At 34.3% G+C, this 14482-nt stretch overlaps 1 protein-coding gene across 2 annotated transcripts in view; it reads right to left on the minus strand.

The window, feature by feature from the left end:
• CCDC141 (coiled-coil domain containing 141) overlaps positions 1-14482 on the minus strand; it is a 52206-nt gene that overhangs the window by 5017 nt on the left and 32707 nt on the right. For both annotated transcript variants that reach the window (XM_040069979.1, XM_058421393.1), the window contains exons 18-23: positions 8500-8640; positions 7544-7738; positions 5814-5997; positions 4489-4598; positions 2141-2239; positions 1434-1517 (exon numbers count right to left, since the gene is read on the minus strand). In XM_040069979.1, coding sequence (XP_039925913.1) covers positions 1434-1517; positions 2141-2239; positions 4489-4598; positions 5814-5997; positions 7544-7738; positions 8500-8640 — 813 coding nt within the window. The remainder of the gene's footprint in view (positions 1-1433; positions 1518-2140; positions 2240-4488; positions 4599-5813; positions 5998-7543; positions 7739-8499; positions 8641-14482) is intronic.

Here is a 14482-nt window from a genome sequence, read left to right on the forward strand (position 1 = left end):
AACAAGCTGCCAGACAGGCTTTGGCAGCATGGGACCAAAAAAGAAGGAGGAGCAGTGTGCCATGAGAAGGTCTAGCACACTTTTTAAATGGTTATATTTAAAGCAAATTAATACTGGAAAAGCAGTTACAGAAGTACAGACGAAATTAGACACTACTGGACCACTGAAGGAAGCTCTAGTGAGATGAACCTGCTACTTCTTTAAGTGAAGTATGGAGTGATGAAAAGGGTAGAGGCATCACAGTTGCCACAATCCTCATATGATATTTGCTGTTTTGCATACCCTTGACTTCTCTCCTTGGCAGCTGAGACTTGGTCTGATGAGGACTGACGAAGCTGTGGCTTAGCAAAATAGAGCTATGGACATCTGCTGATTCTCCTGAGGGACACTCTTTGGAAGACGCACAAAATTTTGAGTGCAATCTGGGCTCCAAGTCAATGCTGAAACCCCCACTGACTTGGAACGGAGGTAAGTAAATTAATTAGGTTTAATTTTGGCTCATCAGCAGATTACAGGACATTTTGTATTAAACTGAAGGGAATGATATTAGACTTTCCAGAAAACACCACTGTTTAATAACTTGCAGTGTTTTTCTATGATATGAGTTTGCAAAATCGAATTTTTAGATTTCTAAATCTGTTACCGATGAGTCCTACCTTTCTAAGGACTTCAATATACTACTGCCCACTCCAATTCATCAGACTATTTTACAGGGCAAATTATTTACATTTACATCCAGGATCCCAAGCCTTCAAAATATTCTTTAAACTAAAGTAATTAGTCTCACAAAAACATAGGTCTGGCTTTGCTTTGCCTGTACTTCTAAGATTTCATTTATTGATTGATTATTTGGAAACTTTCATATTCTTTTATTGTGTATCCATGAATGAAAGATGTTTGCCTGTTTGGATTTTTATCATTCCAAATGCATACTCAGTCTTGTCTTATCAGTTGTGAATTCTCAGTCTTGTCTTATCAGTTGTGAATTGTCCTCAACACGGATGCAATCCCTGCTTTGGATTGTTTATGATCTCTGATGCAGAGAATCCTGGCAACTGAAATGGAACTCAAGTGTTTTGAGATGAGGATAAAGATGATTATTTGATGGTGAATTCTATTATTTCTTTGATAGTGTCATACAAATATGAAAGCAAATGATATTTTACATGATGTCCTACTGAACTACTGACAGCTGCAGTTGTGTTCCGTCATTGCTTCTCTGTTTTCTGTTACTCACACTCTTTTTAAACTGAATCAATGTGCTTGTTTTGTCAGGTTTTTTGTAATACTGTAAATGAAAATATAATCAAAGCTTACCAATACAAAAATGGTCCTCACTTTTGACACACAGTAAATTAAGGAGTAGAATTCCTTTCACAGTACACAATGATGGCCACCAATCTGATTAAATGTAAATTGCTATGAACAATTACCTGTTTAGTGCCTGTAGGAGACAGAGTATTGCTTCTCTTCTCAGCAATGATTTCTGAATTTGCAAGCAATTCACCTGGTGCCATCTGAAAGAAAAATATTTTTAAATCCCACCCTTTTCCTGATTAAGACCTTAGATTCAAAAAATAATCATCATTGCCATCACTATTTAGTCTGAATTCTGAGCTATTCTTCTCTCATAGAATATTACTTATAAATCTAATATTTTCCTAACTTGTATTTAGGCATCATAAAAACACTGGGGCTCTGGGTATACTATCAGCAGTCTCCACTACTACTTCCTATATTCCCTTAAGTTTTATTTTTAAAGGAGAGAGTTCAAGAAGAAATTCTCTTTTTCAAAAAGGAGTAATGGTCACAAAGAGGACCTCTACATTAAGAATACTGTGGCAATAGGACCAGGGGAAAATTGGTAAAAGGTTTAGGAAAGGAATAGCTTTTAGGAAAGAACATGAGATATACAGGCATGTAAAAAAAAAGCTAGAAAACATTCATAGGGAAGAATATAGGGATTGGATAGAAAGGAAAGGGGTAACAAAATAACTGAAAAACCGTTGACCAAGGCTACGCTGATAACACCCATCCAAATGGAGGCTTTAAGACTGAAAAACAAGGACCTTTCTAGCAATGCACAGAGCCTTTTAAGAAAGAGTTCTAGTTGTTAAAGAACCCAATTAACTGAACTAACCTGCTGCTTTTGCTCCACTTCTTTAACAGCCTCACATGCTTCTTGACCATTTCTTTCTTCTTTCTTAACAGTAATCAACTCTTCAGAAAAATCAACTTTCTGCCATGTGAAGAGAAAATTAAGTAAGTTTGTACACGAAAGAAGGTAGTGTGTTAGCTACACACTGACTTATGCTCTGTACAACAGAGAAAACACGGAAGTGAAAATCTGTCATCAGCCCAGGTGTAAATTGCTTATGCAAAAAAAAATGCAGCAAAACCCAATTAATTCATTCTAGGACAAGCAATGACAACATTTTTTGAATCTGACAGGATCTTTTCTTAGGCAGGGAAACTATAGAAGACTAGAATTCTTCAGTATATAAGACTGAAGAATTCCAGTGGCTAATTGAGAATCTGAGGAATATTAACCAATTCATACACAGGCTAAGTAAGGGAGAAGAAAGGATTAAGTAACACTGTTATAAGAAAAAAGAGAATAAACAAATTCAGAAGATATATCATGATTGCAGGAAAACAGTTCTAGGGAGGAAAGAAAATTTGTGACTCTCTATGAACATTGTTTTTTTTAAAGGTGGGAAGGGAAGATTATAGTCTAAGCATAAAACAGCATAACATAAATCTGGACAGCCATAATGTATTTAATAAAGACTTGATAAATCCTTCAAAACTGTCAGAATAATTCCACAGATTTCAAAGAACACAATAGTGACACAAGATAAAGAAAGCAAAAGCTTTATGTTTACAGTTTGGTGTCTTCCATATCTTTAGCTGCCTAGCCAAAAATTATAGTCTTAAACAAGTTTCTTATCAGAAAGTGCTGCATTATTAATTTTCCATTCCAGCAATAAACAAGTGAAAAATTCCATGTGATCTTTTCAGTCTATTTTTTTTTTTTTTTTTTTTAGGAAGAAAAAGTAGTCTTTAATTTTGTACTTGAAAAAAAATCAAATTTTTTTTTTCTGGCATTCAGCAGCCATATAAAACTAGGAAAGATTATGCAATTAATTTCCTCTTAATTTTTCATGCCTTAAAAATAACAGAAAGTGAAACAATTTATAGTCACACTATTCCATACAGATGGCACATGTCTATATAGATATTTTGCTGAATTATTTATTCCTCATAAGATACAGACATTGACTACTAATATATTCTGGAAATGTTCAATAACAATATGAGTTTTTAAATCTCAGAATTCTACATGACGTAAAAAAACCCCCCCTTTTCCATTTAAAATTGTTGCAGAACTATATTGTAAAAAATTCAACAATTTTATGGAAATTAGTCAAAATAAGGTAGTAAAATTAGTTTGAAAATCCACTTGTCTTGAAAAGATCATGCAATGTTGCTCTAGAAAAGATGAAAGGCTCAAGCCCTCTTCTGACAGAACCTGGGACAACTACGCACAACAATATTAGTGAAATACACAAATGGGGAGGAGAATGGGCATTTATGTTGAGGTTTCTATATGGTCACAGTGAAAGACAAAGCCCTCTTGCCATTCACTTAATGACCTTTGGAATTCATTTATATTTTTGGCATTTCTTAATGCTTTCGGTGTATTAATGGACAATTTGAGTGTTTGTCAATTTTATAGTATAATTCCATCAACGAAAAGTGAAACAACATTCAGTACCAACAAAAGCAGGATATTTAAGCTCCTTAATTTTTCCACCTTCACAGAGGAATTAACTCATCAGCTGCTGCTGCATGCAGGAGATTTTTCAGATATTTCCTTGAGAATGGAGGGGGGTAGAGTAGACAGAGTCTTAATTATCTACTCCTATCCCCTGTCTTCCGTAAGTCCTCCTCAGCTAATATGTTACATTTAATTACATCTACAGCAGTTTACCAGAACATGAAACTAGAAATGCTGTTGTCTTAAATGTTTATGTAAAAACAAAGCTTTTCTAACTCAAATTACTTTGGCTTTAACACAACTTGTTTTTCAGGTCTTTTTCAAGGGGGAGCCAAGCGAGGTTGGTTGGCATTTTGTAGCTCTAGCAGTTACCTATATACAACATCAAAGGAAGAAGAAGCATGGGAAAAAAAAAAAAAAAAAATTCTAGATACTCAAAGAAAATTCAACATTTTCTCCTAAAGGTTTCTTGAAAGGAGTAACAGTTCTGAAAGAAGCAAAGAAAAAGAAACTTAGAAATATTTAGTGCCCAAACAAGTAGCATTTCATTGATTCACCACAATCATTACCTAAAGTAGCAGAAAAGTGAATAATTAAGAAGTAATTCATGCTACCATAGATGACCCTCAGCTAAAATCACTGATTCAGACACTAAGCAAGATAAATCGATGCAGATGCAATACATTCTCCAGTTTAAAAACACTTACCTTTATCTCCTTAAGTTCTCTCAGAGATCTACACAGCCCATCAACAGAACTCATGATTTCTTCATACTTTAATACAGTTTTTTCAACATACTTCTTTCCTTCTTCAATACCTACAAAGGCAAAACAGTACTAAAGTGGAACAGAATGCCTCAAACAGACAGGCACCAATCTGTGTAATTTGTTACCCCAAGGTACTATAATAAACACATTTTTCTGTGTTTTGTTTTGCTGGAGGAATTCTGTCATTTACAGCAAAGTTGTTTCCCAGCTTGTGCTAGCTTACTTGAGATGAGTCCTCCTAGTTTCTGCCGGTCTCTCTGGTCAGTAATACTGCTTTAAAAGATGCTGACCACATGTAGTGTCCCCTAAACTCATTGCTACATTATAGAACTAGGAGGCACTTAGGGCCTGTTATAAGAAACACAAAACAAAGGCAGGATGGAGAAGATTTTCCTGTATAATGACTTAAAGGACACCAAGCAACTTCTTTCCCCTGGTGTTCCTAATCAGCTGTTGTCAAAAATCTGTTCTGTCATCTCCTTTCCTCCAGATAGGAATGCTTAAATTATTGAGAAGGCTTAAAAAATGAAAAAGAAAGAGAAGAAAAAAGAAATTATCTGTACCCTCTCAATATTCTTTCCAATAAATTACGAGGAATTCAAAAGCCCGGTTTGATTGTTGTAATTTTTTAGCTTTACTACTTGAAATTGATAGGCCACTCAAAATCTCTGTATGTTTGGATTGTCACTCTAACTCTGGACTTTAAAAGTATGTAAAAATTACAAGTAGGAAAAAAATAGCAAAATAAAAAAATTTTTTACTTTCATTTCTTTTTGGTCAACGATGTTCCAAATCAATACAATTGCAAATACAGTATCAAAATAGCAGTCTACATTATTTGCTAATAAAAATTTGGCAATCAAATCCTACCAGTTATTCACAGTTGTAACGTAAAAAATTAATTGAGCACTGAGGTATATCATTATAATAGCCTCAGGCTTCAAAGGCTCACCAGTTATAAGAGAGCTTAAGCCATGAAATCTTAACTCCAAACTCATGAGTACTGCAAGGACATTTTAATTTCAAGGTGAACTCAGGCTGTGTACAGAAAACTAAGTAAATACCAGACTGCTGAGTGTTTTCATATTTTTACTTTTTGTAAATAATTGTTCTGAAATCCTTTGCCTCTTACAATCAATACTTTAAAACAACATTTATTTTTTAAAATTCACCAGATTTTCTTCTTAAATTAACAAGTCTAGGAGTCTGCTTACTTCCATCTCAAGCATTTTTTCCCCACAGTACATTACCAGATACCTCCTCACCATATAACCGTCTAGCAAGGTCCAGAATCTGCTGAATTTTTTCTTCTTGTTGAGGTATGGCAGGTTCAATAAACTTATTGAATTGCTTATAGAGAGTCTCTATTGCTTCTCTTGTTTTGCATTCTGCAGAGTAGTTGCCAACTCTAATCACTGTTGCACTCACATCTTCAAACCAAAATTGACACTGGGAGATAAAAAACTTGCATTGTAATGGATTACTATCTGCAGTTCAAGCTGTTGTAGAATATCCTGGATTATTCTTAGACTTTCCATAATCAGTGGCATACAGTATGTCCTAAATATTCTGACTTTAATTTAACATGAAAAATATTTGTTCACTACTAATGGTGCTTCAAGCATTGATGGCTCTTAAATTTTCATTAAACACTAGGACCACACTCATCTTATAAGCATAGTGAGGTTATTATTTAATGGTTCTGCAAAGACATGTTTTATTTCTGAATTCTTTCTGCTTTGTATATCAATTCACTAATTTCAAAACCTTCATGTTATGACCTCAGTTATAGCTGTGTAAGTGCATAAGGGTTCTTTAAATTTAATGTACTAGCAGACAGGGCTTTTGGTCTCAGCAACCACTAAAATCACCAGGAATCTTTCTACTGACAAGAATGAACATACCCATAAGAAACATCTTTGGTTAACAGTACTCAGAACAGGACACAATCTGGCATTCACTCAGAACCACCAGTATTGCATCATTACAGGAAGTGGCTAAAAATCACCATTTCTTGCCACTGTTGAAATCAGCATTCAAGATTGTGCTTATTTGCGGGAAGAAGTTTTGAGTAAAAGTGATAGTTTACACTGAGTTAAAAAAAAAAAAAAATAAAGCTTTAGGAAATCATTTACTTCTGTTAAGTAAGTGGGGAGTTTGAAAATGTAAATGTTCAACAAATGTTAACAAATCGTTTCTCTAATGGTGCATGCAAGAACACATTGATCAGGTCACTGGACACTGAAAACATCTCTGTAACAAAACTTTAGTATTGTGATTCATCATTTAGGGAATTTGTCACACACTGAGATCCCTTTGGAGATAAGAACAATGTTATTTCTGAAAATAAACAGTGAGGACTAAAATAAGCTTCTCCCATGGCAAAGTACCAACACAATACAGCAAGAGGGAAAATATTGTTATAATACTGTCACAAATGTTTTTTCTTTTAAAAAAGACAATGCATGAGACCATCCTCAGACATATTAAAATAAAGTTATGGAAGTGTCCAATAGGAAAGCTGCAGTTCAGAAAAAAAAATTATAGATATATTTTAAAATTTAGTCTATTAAAAAAAGTATCCTTCTATTATGGAACTGTGTACTTTACATTTCATAAACCACAGTGGATACTGTGATAACCTACCTCTCATAATTTCATGGCTACAGAAGAGGACTTTGAGGCACTTTCTGTGTTGCCTCAGAGCTTACTTAGAGAAAATGAGCTCAGAAGTATGATCATAGACATGCTGAATGACTGTGCAAATCATATGGTCATATGGAGGTGGAGACCCCAGCAGCATGAATATCACCACGCTAATTTATTTCCCCCTTTCACCACAAATTTAGAAAGAAACAATTTTTAAAAACCGAACTTTTATACCGATTTATTACTTTTGGAAAGTACAGATTAACCTTGAGGTAGTTAAAGCACTTTTATCTATTGCTGTCCTGGATCATTATAGCCACAGTGGAGATGTCAGATTTACTAGTACCTCTTTCATCATCTGTTGCAGATGCTCCATGAGATCCAGGTTTTGCTTGTAATCTTCCACAACCATGTTAAAATCATTCAGCTGTTTTTGTAAGTCACTGATTGAGCCCAAGAGAACCTGCACTTTAGCATTAGGTTCATTTGCGAAAGGGTCAATGACTTTCTTTTCTAAATTATCCATCTTCTTTTTAAGAATCTGTTTAAAAGACATAGCAATGTTAAATACTGCAACAAAATGTTTCTATTTTTAGAAAATTAATATAAAAAAGCAGGGGGAAAACATAAAAACACATTTCTTGTCCTATGTTTTAAAAATTACAAGCTGCTCTTTCAAAAATCAAAGGAAATTGGAGGGCCTCTGCAAAGCTGATTAAAATTGATATAAATTATATTTATTAAAGATAAAATTGAACTAATATTTTCAGTTTGAAAAACCACAAATATCTGTAGTAATAAAACATGGGCATGCATGACTTGCTACTAAAAAGGCCATTGAAGGAAGTGTTTCTGGCGAATGCAAAGAATGGGCGAGGCTGATCAACTCCAGGCAATGCATACAGCCAAAGGCTCTGAAGAAAAAAAGTTCATCTTACATGATGAAATCAGAAAGACAAGAGAGTAGCTTGTTGTGAGACATGATTATTTTGGGTTTCTTTAAGGAGGAGAAAGACTAGGTCACACAATAGAGGCAAGAAGAGGAAAAGATTAAACAGAAAAATAATGGAATATTAATGGAGTGAACTCAGGAACTGAGTTAATATAATTTCACTGAAGTGGTAGAATAACAGGAATAAAACAGTGAAAAATGCCTCAGTCAGTGACAGACAAGGAGGATATAATGAGAAAAGTAAGAAGTGCACAATACATTTTGTAACGTGCCAGTCTCCTGTGATGTGTTTGACATAAGCCAAGTAATTCAACCGCTGAAGCCTTTACTAAGGCTAGAATTTCTATTACCTGTAGCTTCTCTGCATATGTATCAACTTGCTGAATCTGCATTTTAAGTACTTTCATATTTCGAGCCTTTTCAGTTTTCTTCATATAGTTAAACTTCAAATTGTTGAATTTCTTTTTGAGGTCCTTAAATGATTCTCTGAGCTGCAACATATTTATAAACATTTTTATTAGTAAAAAAATAAATAAGCACATGTCAATTTAAGTTTCTTCAAGAGCTGTTTATTGCACAATTTAAACACTGAAAATTTAATACAGAAAATAGTAATATTAGGCCATCTCATAAAGCATCCTTACTTCCTCAGAATTTCTTTAGAGTAATGGAAATTCATAATCTTGCTAAATCAACATTTTTGCATTCTGAATGAAAAATACTGTCTCCAGAATAATTGGGGGGGGGGGGGGGGGGGGGGGGGGAGGGGGGGAACAAAAAACAAAACAAAACAAAAAACAAACACAAAAAAAACCCAAAAAAACCCAAAAACCCACAAAAAAAAAAAAAAAAAAAAAAGAGAGAGAGAGAGAAACAAGGGATGAGATTATTGCTCAGACAATCTACAAAAAATTCCTGTCCAGGACATTCCACTGCTTTTAACTAAAGGTAGATGCCCTTCACGTACTTTAGTCCATTTAGTAGAAATGGTAGCCATGTAAATGTCCCGTTCGTCATCCTGTTCTCAAAAGTCCTGCTTCTGAAAAGAAGTTATAAAATGATGTGGGCGTAATTTTATACACTCTGCAAGTCCAAGCATCTTAGCACCTTTATTCATAGCATACAAAGAGGAACACAGCTCTTTGCAGGATCAAGATGAAGACTGTCTGGCCACCCAACTTTCAAATAACTGAGATATCCTGCCTAGCAGACACAGAAACCTCACCTAACTACTGCTAGAGGTACGGTGTGAGAATACTTACACCAGTCAGCACCAACTTGGTGCAGCAAGCCCAACATTAGGGAAAATTATTCTTACAATAATATGAATTAAAATGAACTAGTAGGTCCAATTATGAAGTATCCATGCCTTTCACGACTTTTCAGATAAACTCATACCAGCTATCTATTTGATCTAGTTATATTAAACTTGTTCTAAAACTCTCTCTTTTTTTTAATTAGGTGGAATATAACTACACTTTCGTTAATCTACAGAAAATATATTAAAGTGCCAGAATGATAGGAATTACAATAATGAAGTTCTAGAAATCTGCAATTTCATTTACACAGATATGAATCAGATGCATTGCCAATTTACCAGAAAGAGTTTTATACACATCAAAAGGAAAAGCCATGTATCATGAGCATAATTTTAAGCCCAGTGTTTATTTACCATAGGAACTAGTTATATTTTAGGGTTGTTTATTCTTTATCTTTTGTTTTCAAATTATGTTTCCTTTATTATAGTCTTATGACTGGGTCTTTAATAAACCGTATGTCATTTTTTTCATTATCAATTTTATATAAATAGGCATATCAAAACCATTTAGATAAACCATTGTTCAAGGCCTATGAAAATTTTAAGCATAATTTTCCTTATATTTTTTTTTCTGAAAGCTATGCAACTTACAATTTTATTTACAACTTTAAAAACTCCTTTCAGATATTACTGTTACATTTTAATTTCTTTAAGCAAGAGAAACAAGAATCAGACAAGTATAAAACCTGCTTAAAATAAGTACTATTTTAATTACTTTGCAATTCCATGGTCACATTTTCAAATTATTTGTAATTAATTAATAAAATTCAAAATGGAAGAATATAAAAATTATCAAAACCATATTGATTTTAAGAATTTCAGATCCTTTAGGTAGATAATACTTTGCTTTTAGGATAATGTATAATAATAATATATAAATAAATTGTGTAAAATATATTTATTTAAAGACTCTGCTATAAAGAAAAGCAGAAGTTCTAATGCTTTAGGATCTGTTACTCCAGACGCACAAATAAAATGAACTTACTTAATTAGTGTTAACAAGTTCAGGTCACATCCCCAATTGGATATCTAAATATGTATTTGAAGCTTTTTGTTATTAAAAAATCCTACAGACTTCACCCTGGCCTCCTTCCTGCCAAAGAATCCAGGGAGTAATGAAGGCTTATTTTGCAGCTACTGTTATTGGAACAGCTAACAATCAATCATTATTATTATATACTAATGTTAATCCATCAAGGGATATATTTTTCATTTTCATTTCATCTAGTGGGATGTTGCCACATTATTTCAGCAGTGAATAAACAGATGGTGCTCACTCGGTGTAATGGAAAGGAAGGGAATTCTATCACTGGCCCTGTGATCTCCAATTAGTTTAAGCTCTTTATCCCACCTAAGTATGCAGAATAATAAAGTCGATCTAAAAGCCCTCTGTTACTATAATCACTTCTGCAGAACAATATTTTTTTATTCAGAACACAAGAGTCTTATTTGCTGCTTCAAGTTTGTGGGAAAGAAAAGATGAACAAGAGTTTATTCCAGTTTATTTCACTAGCTTGTGCACATACAGACTAGAAGTGATAATTCATAAGGCCAAAGGCTCTCCTCATAGCAGTGTGTGAAATTAGATCTCCTTGTTTCAGATATGGAGGCTCATGTGTCAAAGGTCTGCAGCTGCTGTCGCTCCTCTCTTTTAGCCTCAGTGGAAAAACCAGATTCAGCTCTGACTTGTACATCAGACTGCATTTGCACAACTCCTGTTATCATCAATTGTACCAAGGACAGTGCGTGGCTTCCAATTTTTAGAAATCTAAACATATCTCAGTTTTGCAAGATTAAATGAGAAATACTGAAGGGACTAAGCATCCAAATATGCTTCAGTGACTTCAGCCCACTGCTTTAATGGAACTTTGTACCTTGTCTATTGTGTCATAATCTTTAATCAGACAGCTGTTCCTAACTATAGTTGCCCTGTCATGGGTGGAGAACGACAGTGGAGGAGAGGGGTTTAAGTACCAATTGCTTCAATTTATCAAAGGATCACAAAATAACTGGAAAAATCAAGTTATAAAATGCTTTAAACATTTGTGTTAACAGTGCCAGTCCAGTAAACGCTTTGATTGCTGTGTGAGACACTCTAGAAGGAACTTCAGTATGGTTAATCCTTCACCTTTTCCTTTCTAGTCATATACAAAATTTTTTGCAGCATTGATAATCAAAACACCCATAAAAGCAGGTTGCTGAAAACAGATTTTCAAAGTCAGAAAGATTTAGAAACAGTCAAACAAAAAATGGAAAAAAAAAAAAAAATGTTTTTCAAGTCATTAATGAGTGCTTTATTCCTGGGGCAATGAACAGCAATCAGAATAAATTAAAAGGTGAGAAATATGGCTACATATCTGTTCCTATTGACCTGTGCATAAAGATAGCTCATTGCCATTTATGGTAATAAAATACATATTTCCAGTCTTATCTTTCCATACGTGTATAAATAATGACACGGTGAACAAGAAACGAAATGACTGGGAAGAGGTGTGAGCCTCCTTCAGGTTCTATTGCTCTTCTGTTGCAAGTTTTATGTAGACATGCATAAGTGTAATTATTAAAGTGGTCACCTACAAAAAAGGCTTTTTCGTGACAAAAGCTATCACGTGTGATTAACTGTGCCCCTTATAATCCCCTGAACAGACCCGGGGCAGCGTTCCTATATCCAGTATATCGGTGTAGCCGAGGCTGAGCTCACAAATGTCTGCAGTGTAACACAGGGGAGGTGCGGCTCTTCACAGGCTGCTACCCAAACTACCTCCTGAAGAAAGAAGCCCCAGCTGGCAAATACAGGTCCCAAAGATGAGCTTTCCTTATACTTCCCAAAGATATTGAGGACAAATACTTATTTTTGCTTTTTCAAATTCTCTTTAAATTAGAGAAGGCACAGAAAAGGCATACATTTTACTCTTTTCTCCTCTAAGGCTGCTTCAAAACTCATGCTTATATTCTTGTTTATATATTTCAGTATTTGTTTCCTTGTTTCTTATAGAAGCAGCAGTACATTACAAACACAGGGAACTTGCTAAGTTCTCTAAGGATCTCTTCAAACACCACTGAGTCCTAAGCCCTAATTCACATGCTGTATTTACACACTTAAATCAATAACATCAAACATAAATTAATTTACAGCAGAATCCAAAATATTTTCAGTCAGCTTTAAAGTTTGCTCTGTAAACTGGTAAATCACTACTAAATTATCTAGTTGGCTGTTTACTATGTGATAGCCATGAACAGCTGCTGCTTGCTGCTGGCACATGAAATATTTACTTGCTTGGACACAGTAGATAGTAAATAAATTGTTAGATTAGACTTGTCTGTTACATGCTAGTATATTTCAATTCCTGATGATAAATTTGACAGAATTTAAAATACTGAAGGTAATACCCATAAATAATATTCTTGAAGTCTGGTGTCTGGTTTCTTGATCCCTAAACAGAATTAGTTATAAATACACAACAAAAAAAGAAACAATAAGAAAATGGCAGTATATTAATGCATAAACAGGTACAGTAGCCAAATATTTGTTTAGGAAATACCTTCATCTTTTATGCTAACCTATAATACAAAAGAAACCTAAAGAAAAATGTATCCACATGCCAAATTCACGGATTGTATTTTGTACAAGATTTGATTAGATTTGGGGATGACAGGTTTTAATCTAACCTATCAAAATAGCTTTCCCAACTGAATCCTAAATAAAAATCCTAATAGTGAACACTGTCATTGCTCTGCAGTTATTTTACAGAGAGTATCCAATAACCATCAGATGACAAAAGCTACATTTGGCATATAGGGCATGTGGGGAGTTCCCTACCTTTGATGTGACCTTTTATTTAAATTTGAGAGACAGAAAATTGGATTTTTCCTCTACTTCCTGCTTTCCCTTGCAGTCTAACAAGCAATAAAAACAGAAAAATAATTCTTCTTAGAAGGGAGTTACATTTGGTCCCAGAACCAAAGGACAGAAGCATGAGATTCTTTTATTAATAATGTGTGTGAATACGGCCAGCCTTACATACAGACTCCTTTTCTGTAGCAAATTAGAGGGGTTTTCAGTGATAACCTAGAAGACTTTCTTTCAAATCTCAAATACTCTGATTCTGCCATGACACTGTGAAGTATAGTGGGATTTCTTGTTTAGAAATTTCATGCCTCATTCTCTTCTACAGCATGGTTTTCTCTGCCAGAGCGCTTCTCCTAACCACCGCCTCTTTGTGTCACATCTTGCTATCAGACAAGGAGTTACAGAAGACCCATGTGAAACACCCTCAGCTTATAAGGAAGTGTAACTCATATTCAAAGAAACCTTCTTCACGAAAACATTTTTCAATTACAAATTGTCTTTTCACAAACATACAAAATACTTTTTTAAAAAGAAAAGAAAGCCCAAACAATAATTTTCTCATTAAAAATAGTTGGGACAAAAATCTCATTTGCCTCTTCTGTGGTGATTTTCAGAAAATACAGTCTGTGTGTGTGGATTTACTCAGCAAAAGATAAAAATATATAACTTTCACTGTCCTGTATTTTTATTACAGATGCTTCATGCTACAGGACATGTTCATGTTCATGAACATTAATGTGAAATCCCTTGAGGTCCACCTTCTGTATATCACAGATGCAGAGGAGTACAATCTACAGAATATCAAGTATAGAGCCCATCAGCCTCTTATTCTAATGGATCACTCTGGGAAAGTGAGTTCTTTGAAATTTTTTTGTAAATTAATTTTTGTGGAGATATCTAACACCTACAGCTTGCTAATTTGTGAATTCATTTGTATTTGGCCTACCAAGATGTTACACTGATAATCATATTACCTGAGTAATTATTCCCAACCTAAGTTCCATAATGCAAAATTCTAATCTCTTGTGCCAATGAACATTTCCTTTCCTCTTAGCAGTTCTTCAAGTATCATATCTTTTGTTTCTGAAAAAATGTTAGTACTGGATTATTCTGAACTTTTCATTGAAACACTGAAAGTTCTTTTTGATGGCCTGACAACCACAAT

The sequence above is a fragment of the Hirundo rustica genome, chromosome 7 (assembly GCF_015227805.2).
Source record: "Hirundo rustica isolate bHirRus1 chromosome 7, bHirRus1.pri.v3, whole genome shotgun sequence".
In the NCBI taxonomy this organism is placed as follows: domain Eukaryota; kingdom Metazoa; phylum Chordata; class Aves; order Passeriformes; family Hirundinidae; genus Hirundo; species Hirundo rustica.